Source organism: Sapajus apella, unplaced genomic scaffold (genome assembly GCF_009761245.1).
Source record: "Sapajus apella isolate SASKATOON/1434 unplaced genomic scaffold, GSC_monkey_1.0 scaffold88, whole genome shotgun sequence".
NCBI classification, from domain to species: Eukaryota; Metazoa; Chordata; class Mammalia; order Primates; family Cebidae; genus Sapajus; species Sapajus apella.
Window position 1 is genome coordinate 6,106,468 of NW_022437028.1, and position 13,147 is coordinate 6,119,614.

Below are 13,147 nucleotides of genomic sequence, written 5' to 3' on the forward strand. Positions count from 1 at the left end.
TCTATTCCCCAGTCTGGAGTGCAGTGGCACGATCTTGACTTACTGCAGCCTTCACCTCCTGGGTGCAAGTGATTCTCCTGCCTCAGCCTACAGAGTAGCTGGGATTACAGGGCCCATCACCACACCCGGCTAATATTTGTATTTTTAGTAGAGCTGGGGTTTTGTCCATGTTGGCCAGGCTGGTCTTGAACTCCTGACCTCAAGTGATCCACCTGCCTGGCCTCCCAAAGTGTTGGGATTACAGGCATGAGCTACTGCACCTAGACCTCTTTACTCCTACTATTATTGTTGTTACATAGTGATGGGGTCTCGCTCTGTTGCCCAGGCTGGAGTGCAGTGGTCCAATCATAGCTCACTGCAGCAGCCTCAACCTGCAGGGCTCACACAGTCCTCCTGCCTCACCCTCCCAGGTACCTGGGATTACAGGCATGTGACACCACACCTGGCTAATTATTTTTGTATTTTTAGTAGAGACGGAGTTTTGCCATGTTGGCCAGGCTGGTCTCAAACTTCTGACCTCAGGAGATCCACCTGCCTCGACCTCCCAAAGTGCTGGGATTATAGGCATGAGCCACTGTGCCTGGCTTACTCTTTAGATATCATGCTAACAAACAGCTGATTTCTCATTTATACAGATTCAAAGAAGCCAATTTGAAGTGGGTGAGAGACTTTTGAAAAAATATAGGCACTCTTATAATGATGAGAGTCGTCCTGCCACAAGAAAAGACAAACACCATCAACAACAAAGATGCAAGGGCCTGCAGTGTTGATCATGTCGGGGTCACCGCCTGAGACGTTGATCACCACCTGTGGGGGTGTGTCCTGCAAACCCTGACTCTGAGACGGATGAAGGAAATACACTCACATACTAGAGCACAGTGATCGAGTGGGCTAGGGAGGTTATCAGCTGCCATCAGAGGGCGATTACAGCTACCCGACCCCTTGCTAGCTGTTTCTCCTCTCGTTTATTCACTGTAGATTTAATAATAGACGTTCTAAGTCAGTAGGCTTGTGGATAATTAACATGGTTAAAAGAGTGGTTTTACGCATGATAAAAGGTTTTGGTTCTGGGGCCCACGGCAAATACCATTAATGGGTAATCCCCCTTCAACCTCCCCCTGAGAGGGCCATCCAGCACAAAGTTTACATAAGTAAAACAGGGACAAAGGAATGTGGGGTAAACCTACTTAACTGGGGAAGCTTCTGTTATCCCTAATCTTCACCCTAGGACCTAATGCTTTAAAGTAAGAACTATCTGCCTTCAGCCTGTCCCATGAAAACTTTTCGGTCTTCCAAAGGTGTGAGACTATCATCTTACAACTTTCTCTAATATTTCCCTTCATATTTTGCCACCTGAGTGAATCCCAGCAGGGGCTGGCCGTGGTAGCTCACACCTGGAATCCCAGGACTTTGGGAGGCTGAGGTGAGAGGATTGCTTGAGCCCAGGAATTTAAGGCTGCAGTAAACTATGATTATGCTACTGCTCTCCAGCCTGGGTGATGGAGTGAGACCATGTCTCTAAAAAGAAACAAACCAAAAAGATGCAGGAACCTAAGATCCACAGCCTGGGTTCCCTCTGGGTGCAGGCAGCCTCTCCTGCCTCATTAAGCCCTGAGTACGTTGTACAGTGACACAATGGCTAAGTAATCTACAAAAGGAACCCTGCATGGACTCTGGACAGCATGGACATGGTTTACATATTCCAGAAGTGTTTCTCTAGCTGTGTAGCGTTTTAGAGCTGAGGATAATCTTTGGTGACCATCTCTATATTGCTTTATGGAGAAGAAACCTGAGGCCTGGGAGGTCAAGTAACCTGCCCAGACTCCTACAACCAGAGCCTGTGGCATCTAGACTGTTCAGTCAGTGCAGAGCTCCCGTTAACTAGGTGCAGTTCAGTTGTGTAGAGTAGGCGCTAGTAACTATTTTCTGTCAGAGGCTAGGTAATAAATATTTTAGGCTTTGCATCCCAAGAGCTAAAATCTAGGATATTACACAGAACAAGAGAGGCAACAAGTTTCCACATTTTTTGTTGATGAAATTGAAATAAGGCTGGGTGCGATGGTTCACACAGTGTAATTCCAATACTTTGGGAGGCCAAAGTGGGAGAATTGCTTGAGCCCAGGTGTTTGCGATCAGCCTGGGCAACTTAGCCAGACTCCATCTCTATATTTTAAAATATATTTTTTAAAAAAGAAATTCAAATAATAACACATAAGAATTGAGTATAGGTTTTTAATACAGGTTTATTAAGAAGAAGAATGGAATGATTTTTGTAGGGATAACAATTTTGGGCCAGATGCCATGGCTCACACCTGTAATCCCAGCACCCTTCAAGGCTGAGTTGGGAGGATCACTTGAGTCCAGGAGTTTGAGACTAGCCTGGGCAACATGGCTAAACCCTGTCTCTATAAAAAAATAAAAAAAATTAGCCAGGCATGGTAGTATGTGCCTGTAGTCCCAACTACTGTGGAGACTGAGGTGAGAGGATTACTTGAACCCAGAAAGTTGAAGCTGCAGTGAGCTGTGATTGTGCCACTGCACCACAGTCTGGGTGACAGAGCAAGACCAAGTCTCAAAAAACAGAAAACCATTTTGTTTCATTGGGGTTCTGAGTTAGTGTTCCAACACATCAAAATCTGCTGCAAATACCCGCCTGTCAGCGCTCATCTGTAATGAGATTGTATAGGTTACAGCTTTGAAAATTTTTTTTTCTTTCTATTTTATTTTAATTTTTTTTTAAGACAGAGTTTCACCATGTTGGCCAGGCTGGTCTTGAACTCCCAGCCTCGGGTCATCTGCCCACCTTGGCCTCCAAAGTGCTTGATTACAGGTATGAGCCACTACGCCTGGCCTAAAATATCTTTTCACACAAATAGGCACTGCCAAGTTATGTTAGTCAGGGAGCATAAACTTTAATGGAGCAGGTTAATCACTGGAAGATAGTATTTATAGAATTTTTTTTTTTAGATTCCCCTCTTGATATTTGCCTTTTTGCATTATTACGTTGCAGATCAGCCACATCCAACTGAAGGTTAGATGAGAGCTCCTCAATTGCATTGCACAGTTAAATAGATTTTTAAATATGGAAATTTCCTTCATACATAGATCAAGATCTGAAAAACACTGCTAGGGCTAGAACTATGGTTTGAGCTTAAAAAAATGTGGAAAGTTTTCTTGCCTGTTTTACCTTTGACAGTCTAGGAATTGCATGACTCAGGTTGACATTACTTGTGAGTTATACAATTAATTTCATTGAAATGACTTTACTGCAGTGTAAGTTTTGCATATAACTGCTCTTTTGCCTTATAATTTTATGTTGTCCTCATTAAGAAACATCAAGTCTGCAGCAAAAGCTAATTTCCAAAGCCATTTTGTATTTGGTAACAGTGGTTGAGGGCAGTTCTTCCTTTTCTTTTTTCTTGTCTTTCTTTTCTTTTTTTTAGAATAAGAGGGCAGTACTTTTCAGTTCTTCTTGTTTAGAAGAGTTTTAGTATTCACTCTGAGCTCAAAATAGTCACACCAGACTTTACCACTGCTAAGCTGCTGACCTTCTGTATGGTAGGACAGTTAGGATATTCAGCTTCTATTTTTGCCAAAAATTCATAAGACTGACTTAGGTTAAGTCCATGAGAGACAGACACTGTTGACATTCCCTCGTTCAATCACTTATAATAGGTTCAAACTTATTGCATAGTATTTGCTGGAGAATAACAAAGTGAACAACCGTAGGCCCCAACTAACCCTTTTTTGTCCCTCACATTCATTATAACACATCTTAGTAGATTCCATTTCAGATTGTACTAAAGTTTTCTTAACTTCTTTGAAAATGCTCTAATTTGTAGTTGTTACATGCTAATTCTTCAAACTTGATATTGGCTCTCCAAGTAAACAACAACTGAAAAGTATTGATAATGTCTTTGGATTCATCAAGAGCCAAGGTATTGCGTTCTTAAACCCTCTTAGTGGCTTCCCTCTAAATGCTTCTAAGATACGAGTGAATGCTATAGAAATTGCAGAGAAGTCCAAAGGGCTGTGCTACTCCTCCGGCTCAGTCTTATTTCATACCTGCAACATCTTTTAAGAGAAATTTGCAAGAGGGAAAATTATCAAATTTAAAAAAATAGCCAAGGAAATCTCAACTCTTCAAGGAAGCAAGGAAACCTACTTTCTTTGGGAATGACAGAGGAGGACCCAGTGCAAGTCAGGACTTTACCACCTGGCAGAAACAGGAAGCCCCACCCCATGTGTCGGTGGAGACCATCTGGGGAGTAATAATGAGGCACTCTTCTGTCTCCAAGCTAGGGTTTGTCAGCAGAGGCCCAGGAGGAAGGCCGAGTCTCACCTGACAGCAATGAATTGATAACCTTCCTTCCCTACCAGCAGGGTGACAGAGAATATTTAATAAAATCAAAAGAGTCCGGGTGTGGCTCATACTTGTAATCCCAACACTGGGAGGACAAGGTGGGTGGATCACTTGAGGCCAGGAGTTTGAGACCAGCCCCAACAACATGGTGAGACCCTGTCTCTACTAAAAATACAAAAACATAAATTAGCCAGGTGTGGTGGCATGCGCCTATAATCACAGCTACTTGGATAGCTGAGGCATGAGAATCACTTGAACCTGGGAGGCAGAAGTAGCAGTGAGCCGAGATCATGCAATTGCACTCCAGCCAGGGTAATAGAGACTGTCTTGAAAATAAAATAAAATAGAATGAGACTTAAATAAGATTCAGGATCTTAAAGTATTGAGAATGCCCAGGGTACAATAAAAATCACTATACCAAGAGCCACAAAACTCTCAACTTGAATGAGAAAAGACAGTCAACAGACCCCAGCATCAAGATGACACAGATGATGGAATTAAACAAGATGTAAAGAAGAACCAAATGGATAGATGTCTTAGAACCGAAACATACAATAGCCAAAACAGGCAACTGAATGGATGGTTCTCAGCAGAATGGAGAAGACGGGAGAGAGAATCCGTGAACTTGAAGTTAGAACAGTAGAAATTACCTAAACTGAATGACAGAAACTAGACTTACAAAACAAAACAAATGAACAGAGCCTCAGGATTTTGTGGGACTAATAAGATCTAACTTTTTTTTTTTTTTTTTTTTAAATAAAAGATGGGGTTTCACCATGATGACCAGGCTGGTCTTGAACTCCTGACCTCAGGTGATCCACCCACCTCGGCCTCCCAAAGTGCTAGGATTACAGGCGTGAGCCACCGCGCCCAGTCAGATCTAACTTTCATGTAACCAAAATCCCAGGAGAAGAAGAGAGAGAGGGTGGGGCTGAAAAGTAATTTTAAAAACAATGGTGGCCGGGCATGGTGGCTCAATCCTATAATCCCAGCACTTTGGGAGGCAGAGGCGGGCAGAAGCCCAGCAGTTCAATACCAGACTGGGCAACATGGGAAAACCCCATCTCTACTAAAAATACAAAAATTAGCCAGGTGTGGTGAGGCACGCCTGTAGTCTCAGCTACTCAGGAGGCTGAGGTAGGAGAATCGCTTGAGCCCAGGAAGTTGAGGCTGCAGTGAACCATGATTGTATCATGACATCTCCAAAAAACAAAAAAGGCTGAAAAGTTGCTATATTTGGCAAAAGATACAAATCTACAGATTCAAGAAGCTTAGCGAACCTCACACAACATAAACACAAAGAAATCTGCACCAGGCCAGATCCTAGCATTCTGGAAGGCCTAGGCTCACGCCTATAATCCTAGCATTCTGGAAGGCCTAGGATCACCTGATGTTGGGAGTTCAAGACTAGGCTGACCAACATGGAGAAACCCTGTCTCTACTAAAAATACAAAATTTGCCAAGTGTGGCTGCACATGCCTGTAATCCCAGCTACTCAGAAGGCTGAGGCAGGAGAATTGTTTGAACCCAGGAGGCAGAGGTGTGGTGAGCCAAAATTGTGCCATTGCACTCCAGCCTGGGCAACGAGAGTAAAACTGTCTCAAAAAAAAAAAAAGAAAAAAATCGACACCAACATCTCAGTATGGATAATAAACTTCCTGGGCAGTCTGGCTATGTCTGTCTGAGTGACTCTTGGACACTGCTTTTTAACACATCGCCCTGGAGAGTGGTGTTCCCTGAGTACCTCTCAGTCTCTGGCGGTTGAGCTGTTAGGCAGCAGTAGGGTATGGTTCTGTGAGGGTTTTCCCTCACCTTGAAGCCACTAAACCTTGCCCAAGCGGTCTGTAAACCCGAATAAACCCTGCTCCTCCTGTAGTCAGAGGGTGGATGCCAGAGCCTTGTGTATGTGGCCGTGACATGCCAGTGACAATCAGCTAAAGGGCTAAATTACATGTTTTCTCCTTCCTTCCTTGTTACTGCTTTGATTGGGGTGTCTGACTCACCCCAATATCAGTGCTGAGTTGGCTGTTCAAATCTTGTTTACTGACCAGAAGTTGGAAACAGTAAATGCAAAACTGCAAATACTTCCTGGAAGATAACCTGTTCCAGTGTTGCAAATGGTTAAACAGACAGCCCTGTGTTCTTGCGTCATTCTCCCATTGAGAAGCTGGCGAAGCTCCCTCCAGTGCCCCGCAGCCTGTGTGCCCCCTGGTTTATTTGTCCACTTTGCTCGGTGGTATGCAAGACTGGAGGTGCTGCCCTTGATTGCGACCTTGGCCAGAACCAGCCAGCTACCGAAATAGACAAGGAATTGTGGTCAGGCTATACATGCCCAGTTTTACCCTTCTCTGTCTGTCTGTTGTATTTAACAATGAAAACTTACATAGAGACCTAATCTATAATAAAAGATCAAGTCCGATCTTCTCTGTTTAGAAGTAAGGGAGATCTGTTTGGCTGCTGTTTTGACATATGCCTTTTTCTGTGCCCTTTTTTTTTTTTTTTTTTTTTTTTTTTTTGAGACAGGATCTTACCCTGTTGCCTAGACTAGAGTACAGTGGTCCGAGCATGGCTCACCGCAGCCTCAACCTCCTGGGCTCAAGCGATCCTCCCACCTCAGCCTGCCACATAGCTGGGACTACAGGCGCACACCATCAGGCCTGGCTAATTTTTGTACTTTGTGGTAGAAGTGGGGTTTTGCCATGTTGCCCAGGCTGGTCTCAAACTCCTGAGCTCAAGCAGTTTGCCCGCCTTATCCTACCAAAGTGCTGGGATTACAGGCGTGAGCCAGTGCACCCAGCTCTGTGCCTGATTTTATAGATGAGCACATCAAAGCCTTCTGTTGGTAAGGGGTGTGTCTAGGATCTCAGCCAGCTGGTGTGGGGGGGCTCTGGCAAGAGCCTGGTCTAGTTCTTGTTTGCTGTTGCGGACCGATACTGCGTTTGGCCCCATGAGCTCTGCCTTGTCCCCTGTTCCTTTTGCTGAAGGTTTACACTCAAGAGATGAAAGATCTTTCAGGGCGGAAGGCTCACACAGGCTCCCAGAACCTCCTCGGAGTGCCTGTAGGGACCACTTGACCTGGAAGAGAGTGGTCAGTTGAGACATTTGGAGTTTTCCCATCAGAGTATTTGGTATAGCACAAGTGGCTCCCAAACTGTGCCAGGGCACTGCAGCAAACTCACAAGTGCCTCATTCTCAAATGCGGCAGACCCTCAAGACTGCTGAACTCCATGTGAAGCACTAGCTTGCAACAGCTCACATTTCCAGCGTGAGATCTTTGCTGCTACATCTTTGCGAAGCTGGGTTTGCAGTGCTTGTTTGGACCTAACTACTTTATATGTGGAACTGTTAGGCATTTTTTTTTTTTTTTGGCCTGTGGATACCATGAAAAATTTGTTGAGATACCAGGGGCTCCATGGATGATGAACATTTTCTCTGTTCCAGAGGATCTGTCTCAATAAATAAATAGAACATACGACAAGCCCAACATGCGTTTTATTTATTTATTTATTTGAGACAGAGTCTTGCTTTGTTGCCCAGGCTGGAGTGCAGTGGCACGAGCTCAGCTCACTGCAACGTCTGCCTCCCTGGTTAAAGCGATTCTCCTGCCTCAGCCTCTGGAGTAGCTGGGATTATAGGTGCACGCCACCACACCCAGCTAATTTTTGTATTTTTAGTAGAGATGGGGTTTCATCACGTTGGCCAGGCTGGTCTCAAACTCCTGACCTCAAGTGATGTGCCTGCCTCGGCCTCCAAAAGTGCTGGGATTACAGGCGTGAGCCACCATGTCCGGCCCCAGCGTGTGTTTTAAATCCTTGCAACTCATGTTTTTGATTTCTGCACATTTTAGATTACACATGTCATAGTGCACTCACCGATTTCCCTTCATTCTCTTGAGTAGTTACTGCGCACTGGATTCTGTGCCGAGGAAGTGTGTGCTGGGGAAGGGCTGGTGGAGCTGAGGTCTGGAGAATGAGTAAAAGCTTTGAGAGAAAGGGCATCTCAGACACCTGTCGGGCTCTGGGGAGGACCGCAGAGGTGCGAGCCGGAGAGTGCCTCTGGGTGGGGCTGGAGAGATGGGTGGGCGTTTGTGTGTGCGTCAAGGGGAAAATGGTTACGTTTCTTAACCTTGGGGATCACTTGTGGCTTCGGCCCCCAGGCACGCTGCTTGGATCCTGGGATTCCTCCAAGCTTAACCTCCTTTTTGTGAGTCCTTCCTTTCCCACCGCATGCCAGACACAGAGGTGCCTGAGATGCTGCTCTTCCCTCAAGGAGCTCACACCGAGTGGGAAAGACCCATGTCCTAAGTAGAGGGTGGCGAGCACGGCCTGCCGGGAGGCTGGGCCTATTTCTCGTTTCACCCCTTGGACGAGCTGCTTACCCCTTGTATTTTCATCTGTAGCTCAGGGCCTTGGATAAAGTGATGGCTGGGTCCTTCCCACCACACATGTCTTTTGTCATAAGTCATTTGATACTTCAGAGTCAAAGCTGCTGGGAACATTCTCAGTCTGTGGAGCCTCCAGGCCGAGCGCTGGGAGTGCCCGGTGTGCTGGTTGGGGCGGGGGTTGCTCAGGGCCGAGGCCCACCGCTGTTGCCTGCAGGGAGTCCGTCAGGGCCTCAAGGAGCAGCTCCTGTTGCTTTCTTTGGTGTTGCATGTTAGTTTCTGTAGAGGCACAAGAATGTGTGGTCCTGACTCTGGAACTTGGGGAAGAGCCTGAAAGAAGCTGTGAGTGCAGGTGCTAGAGACAGGCAGCATGAACAGAAGAGGATCGAGTCAGCCTCCCAGACTGTGTCCTGATAGAGCTGCAGTGTGGTTTTCAGATGATGAAGGCATTCCATAGTCCATGTGCCAGGCACTGCCAATCCAGGTACCCGAAAATCGGAAGGTTCATGCCTTCTGTTCACATGTTTATTCGACAGATTGACATAAATGCTCATTATATGCCAGTCTGTGAACGAAGCCAAGCTCCTGCCCTTGAAGGGCTGACCCTCTAGTCAGGGAAATAGGCGGGGTTGGGGAGAATGTTTAATATCATGTCAGATTAGGGATAAGCTCTGTTGAGGGGTCAGAGGGTGGGGATTGTGGCCAAGGGGTGGTTGTAGATTCTGTCCTCAGACAAAGCCTCTCTGTGATGGTGACATGTGAGCAGAAACTTGAATGCAATGAAGAAGTGAATTTTGCAAATAACATGATGGCTGTGTGTAAAGACCCTGAAACGGAAGGAGGCCAGTATGAGGTGAGAGGTGTGAGGGAGGGGAGTGTAGTAAGAAATGTGGGTGATGGGAGTGGATTCTAAGGCCCAGGTCATAATGGGCCTTATGAGCTATGTAAGGACTTTAGGTTTTTCTTGGGTCTTTTTTTGAGACAGAGCCTCGCTCTGTGGCCTAGGCTAGAGTGCAGTGGTGCGATCTCGGCTCACTGCACTTGGCTCCTGACCTCATGATCTGCCCACCTCAGTCTCTCAAAGTGCTGAGATTGCGGGCGTGAGCCACCGCGCCTGGCCACTTTAGGTTTTTGTTCTAAGTATGATGTGAAGACATCTCAGGGTTTTGTTGTTTTTGTTTTTTTAAGATGGAGTCTCACTTTGTCGCCCAGGCTAGAGTGCAGTGGTGCGATCTCGGCTCACTGCAACCTCCGCTCCCGGGGTTCAAGTGATTCTCCAGACTCAGACTCCCGAGTAGCTGGGATTACAGGCGCACGACACGGCATCCAGCTAATTTTTGTATTTTTCATAGAGACAGCGTTTTGCCATGTTGGCCAGGCTGGTCTCAAACTCCTGACCTCAAGTGATCTGCCTGCCTCGGCCTCCCTCAGTCCTGGGATTACAGGCATGAGCCACCACACTCAGCCCATCTCAGGGTTTTGATCAAACAAAAATCAATCCCAGGATCCCTGGTTTTGATTAAAAAGTCAGGGAGGGGACCTGACCTGATTTTTTAAAGCATCCCCCTGGCTGCTGTGTGGGGAAAGGCCCATCCATCAGGAGTCTCTTACTGTGATCATGTGGGTACAGATGTGCCGCTAACCTCACTCCCAGCATGGCTGATTAATTAATAGAAACCGCCATGAGTTATACAGTCAGCTTGGGTCTGTGTCGAGAAACAGGGACTTGGCTTCATGGGCATTAGATCTCCTCTTCTGGAAAAGGAGGGGACCGGGTCACCTGGGAGTTAGAAAGGAGGAGGCTGAACAGGGAGTGCAAGCCTATCAGCTGCTGCCTTGTGATGGGTGACAGCTAGGGGATTATTTCCTGTGTCATCACGGCACTCCCAGCTGGTTGCAGTCGGCCTCTGAGTATCTGCTGCCTCAAAATTCTGTGGGACAGGTCCTGCTAGCATCCGTCAGAGCAGATCCTAAATGCCCCTCTGTCTGGTTCCATGAGTGTGGCCTGTGGCTCATAAGCTTGGCAGAGATCCTGATATGACTAGCATTGAGTAAATATTAAATATGTTGACAAGATTAAATATAAACAGTATTCTCTGGGGACAACAGAATTCACTTTGTCCTTTAATGCCATATCAAAAAAGCTAAATTGAGGCCAGGCACAGTGGCTCACGCCTGTAATCCCAGCACTTTGGGAGGCTGAGACGGGTGGATCACCTGAAGTCAGGAGTTTGAGACCAGCCTGGCCAACATAGTGAAACCCCATCTCTACTAAAAATACAAAAATTAGCCAGGTGTGGTGGCCGGCGCCTGTAGTCCCAGCTACTCGGGAGGCTGAAGCAGGAGAGTCGCTTGAACCTAGGAGGTGGAGGTTGCAGTGACTCAAGATTGCGCCATTGCACTCCAGCCTGGGCGACAGATAGAGACTGTGTCTCAAAGAAAAAAAAGCTAAACTGAGATTAACTCAAGCCATTGGAAGAGCATCTCAGATTAGTGAGAAAGGAAAGACCCTGGCCTGTGGGCCTGTTCTGAATGGCCCCTTCCCAGCAGGTTGTGTAGGGGTGGACTGATGCTCACAACCCTCAGATGCCCTGGCTTCCCAGACCAGCCCTGTGGTTTCCTGGTGACAGTGACAGCCATCAGAAGTCAGCTGGAACCTAGTTTCCCATTGCCTAATTGCTGACACATGACTAAGGCATTCCTGATTGCGTGTGGGTGTGGTGAAAGAAACACAGTAGGTCATATCCGTGATTGCAAAATGGAATGCTGTGGATTTCACGTCTGAGCCCAGCCTCCTTGGTAAGCAGCAGCAGCTGATGTTTCATGGACTCTCACTTGGAGCTTTGTTGACTCATGTCAGATCTGCCTACCGGGTGTCAGTGGTGGAAGGACCAGTTGAGCATCTTTCATAGGGACTAGACTTGAGTGACTTGAGGCTTCCCCAAGACCACCTCTGATTCAGTGATTCACCAGGACTCACTGAACTCAGAAAAGCTTTTGCTTACAGTGACAGCTTATTACAGCAAAATGATGCAAATTATAACCAGCAAAGGTCAAAGGCATGTAGGGCAGAGTCTAGGAGAGACCAGGCACAAGTTTCCAGTGGGTCACACGTGTTTCCATCGTCGCTGGTCACACTTAATTCTCCCAGCAACGATGTGTGAGAACACGTGTGAAGACTTGACGCCCAGGGAAGGTCACCAAAGCCAAGGTGTCCAGGGCTTTTATTGGTGGGTCAGTCATGTAGGCATGGAGCGCCTGGGTCTCAAGGCTTACCTACTCCATCTCCAGTACCCACAGACATCAGACTGACACAGCTTAATTCAAAACCCCAGGCACGGGGACTCATGCCTGTAATCCCAGTGCTTTGGGAGGCCAAGGCAGGAGGACTACTTGAGCCCAGGAGTTTGAGACCAGCCTGGGCAACATAGTGAGACCCTGTCAAGAGAAAAAAATTTAAAAATTAGTATGGTGGTGCACCCCAGTAGTCCTAGACATCCTACTTGGAAGGCTGAGAGGATCACTTGAGCCTAGGAATTTGAGGCTATAGTGAGCTTTGGTTGCACCACTGCACTGCAGCCTGGGTGACAGCAAGACCCTGCGTCTTAAAAACAAAAACAAAAATGCCCAGGCATTCACCGTAAATCTCATTGTTAGCAGGAACTTCCTTCATGGCCTAAGGTCTCAGGAATACAGAGATACTCTTGCCAGGTAGGATATTTCAAGGCTCGTGAATATCAGGAGCCACTCAAGGGCCAGGACTGGTTTTGGAACATGCAGGGTTTGGGGCACCCCCAGCCAGCCACACAGCTGAGGAAAGGGTTTGCTGCAAAGTGGTCCCCTCTCTCATGGACCCCCGCCCCCACCCTGTGCAGCGTCCTTGTGGGACTGGAGGGTGTTCCAGCATACTGAAAGTCAGTGGCTGTCACTCTCTCTGCAGGGGATTCAGTCCCAGCTGCAGCCTTAGATTGCACCCCAGGACCACCCTGGGCTGGTGCTGACACCACTGGGGGCTGTCTGTTGTATCAGCTCCAGTCCAAGGCTGTGGCTGTCTTGGCAGGAACCTGGCTGTGTGAGCCCCTCCTCCTACCCAGCCCCAGGGGCATGTGGCCCAGCATTCAGGTGGCCACCCCAGCCAGCCTTAGGGGCACCCTGCTCCCCCTTGCTGACATCTGCTGTGTCTCTCTCCTGACAGTTTCATGATCAACATGGGGGACTCCAACATGGACACCAGCTCCACTGTGTCCGAGGCAGTGGCCGAAGAAGTGTCTCTTTTCAGCATGACAGACATGATTCTGTTTTCACTCATCGTGGCTCTCCTAACCTACTGGTTCCTCTTTAGAAAGAAAAAAGAAGAAGTCCCTGAGTTCACCAAAATTCAGACATTGTAAGTGCCTCCTCTC

The 13,147-nt window shown here is 47.2% G+C and overlaps 1 protein-coding gene and 1 non-coding gene across 7 annotated transcripts in view; both read left to right on the forward strand.

Moving 5' to 3' along the window:
• The window catches only part of LOC116534562 (NADPH--cytochrome P450 reductase), a 104,109-nt gene that overhangs the window by 60,074 nt on the left and 30,888 nt on the right, over positions 1-13,147 (forward strand). For 5 of the 6 annotated variants that reach the window (XM_032254999.1, XM_032255001.1, XM_032255000.1 and 2 more), the window contains one exon: positions 12,940-13,131. In XM_032254999.1, coding sequence (XP_032110890.1) covers positions 12,940-13,131 — 192 coding nt within the window. Of the gene's footprint in view, positions 1-1,329; positions 1,384-12,939; positions 13,132-13,147 lie in introns of those variants that run through there. The other variant, XM_032255002.1, reaches the window with a different exon arrangement.
• LOC116534675 lies at positions 3,942-4,076 on the forward strand. The gene has a single exon (XR_004261822.1). It is a non-coding gene; the product is annotated as a small nucleolar RNA SNORA14 (small nucleolar RNA).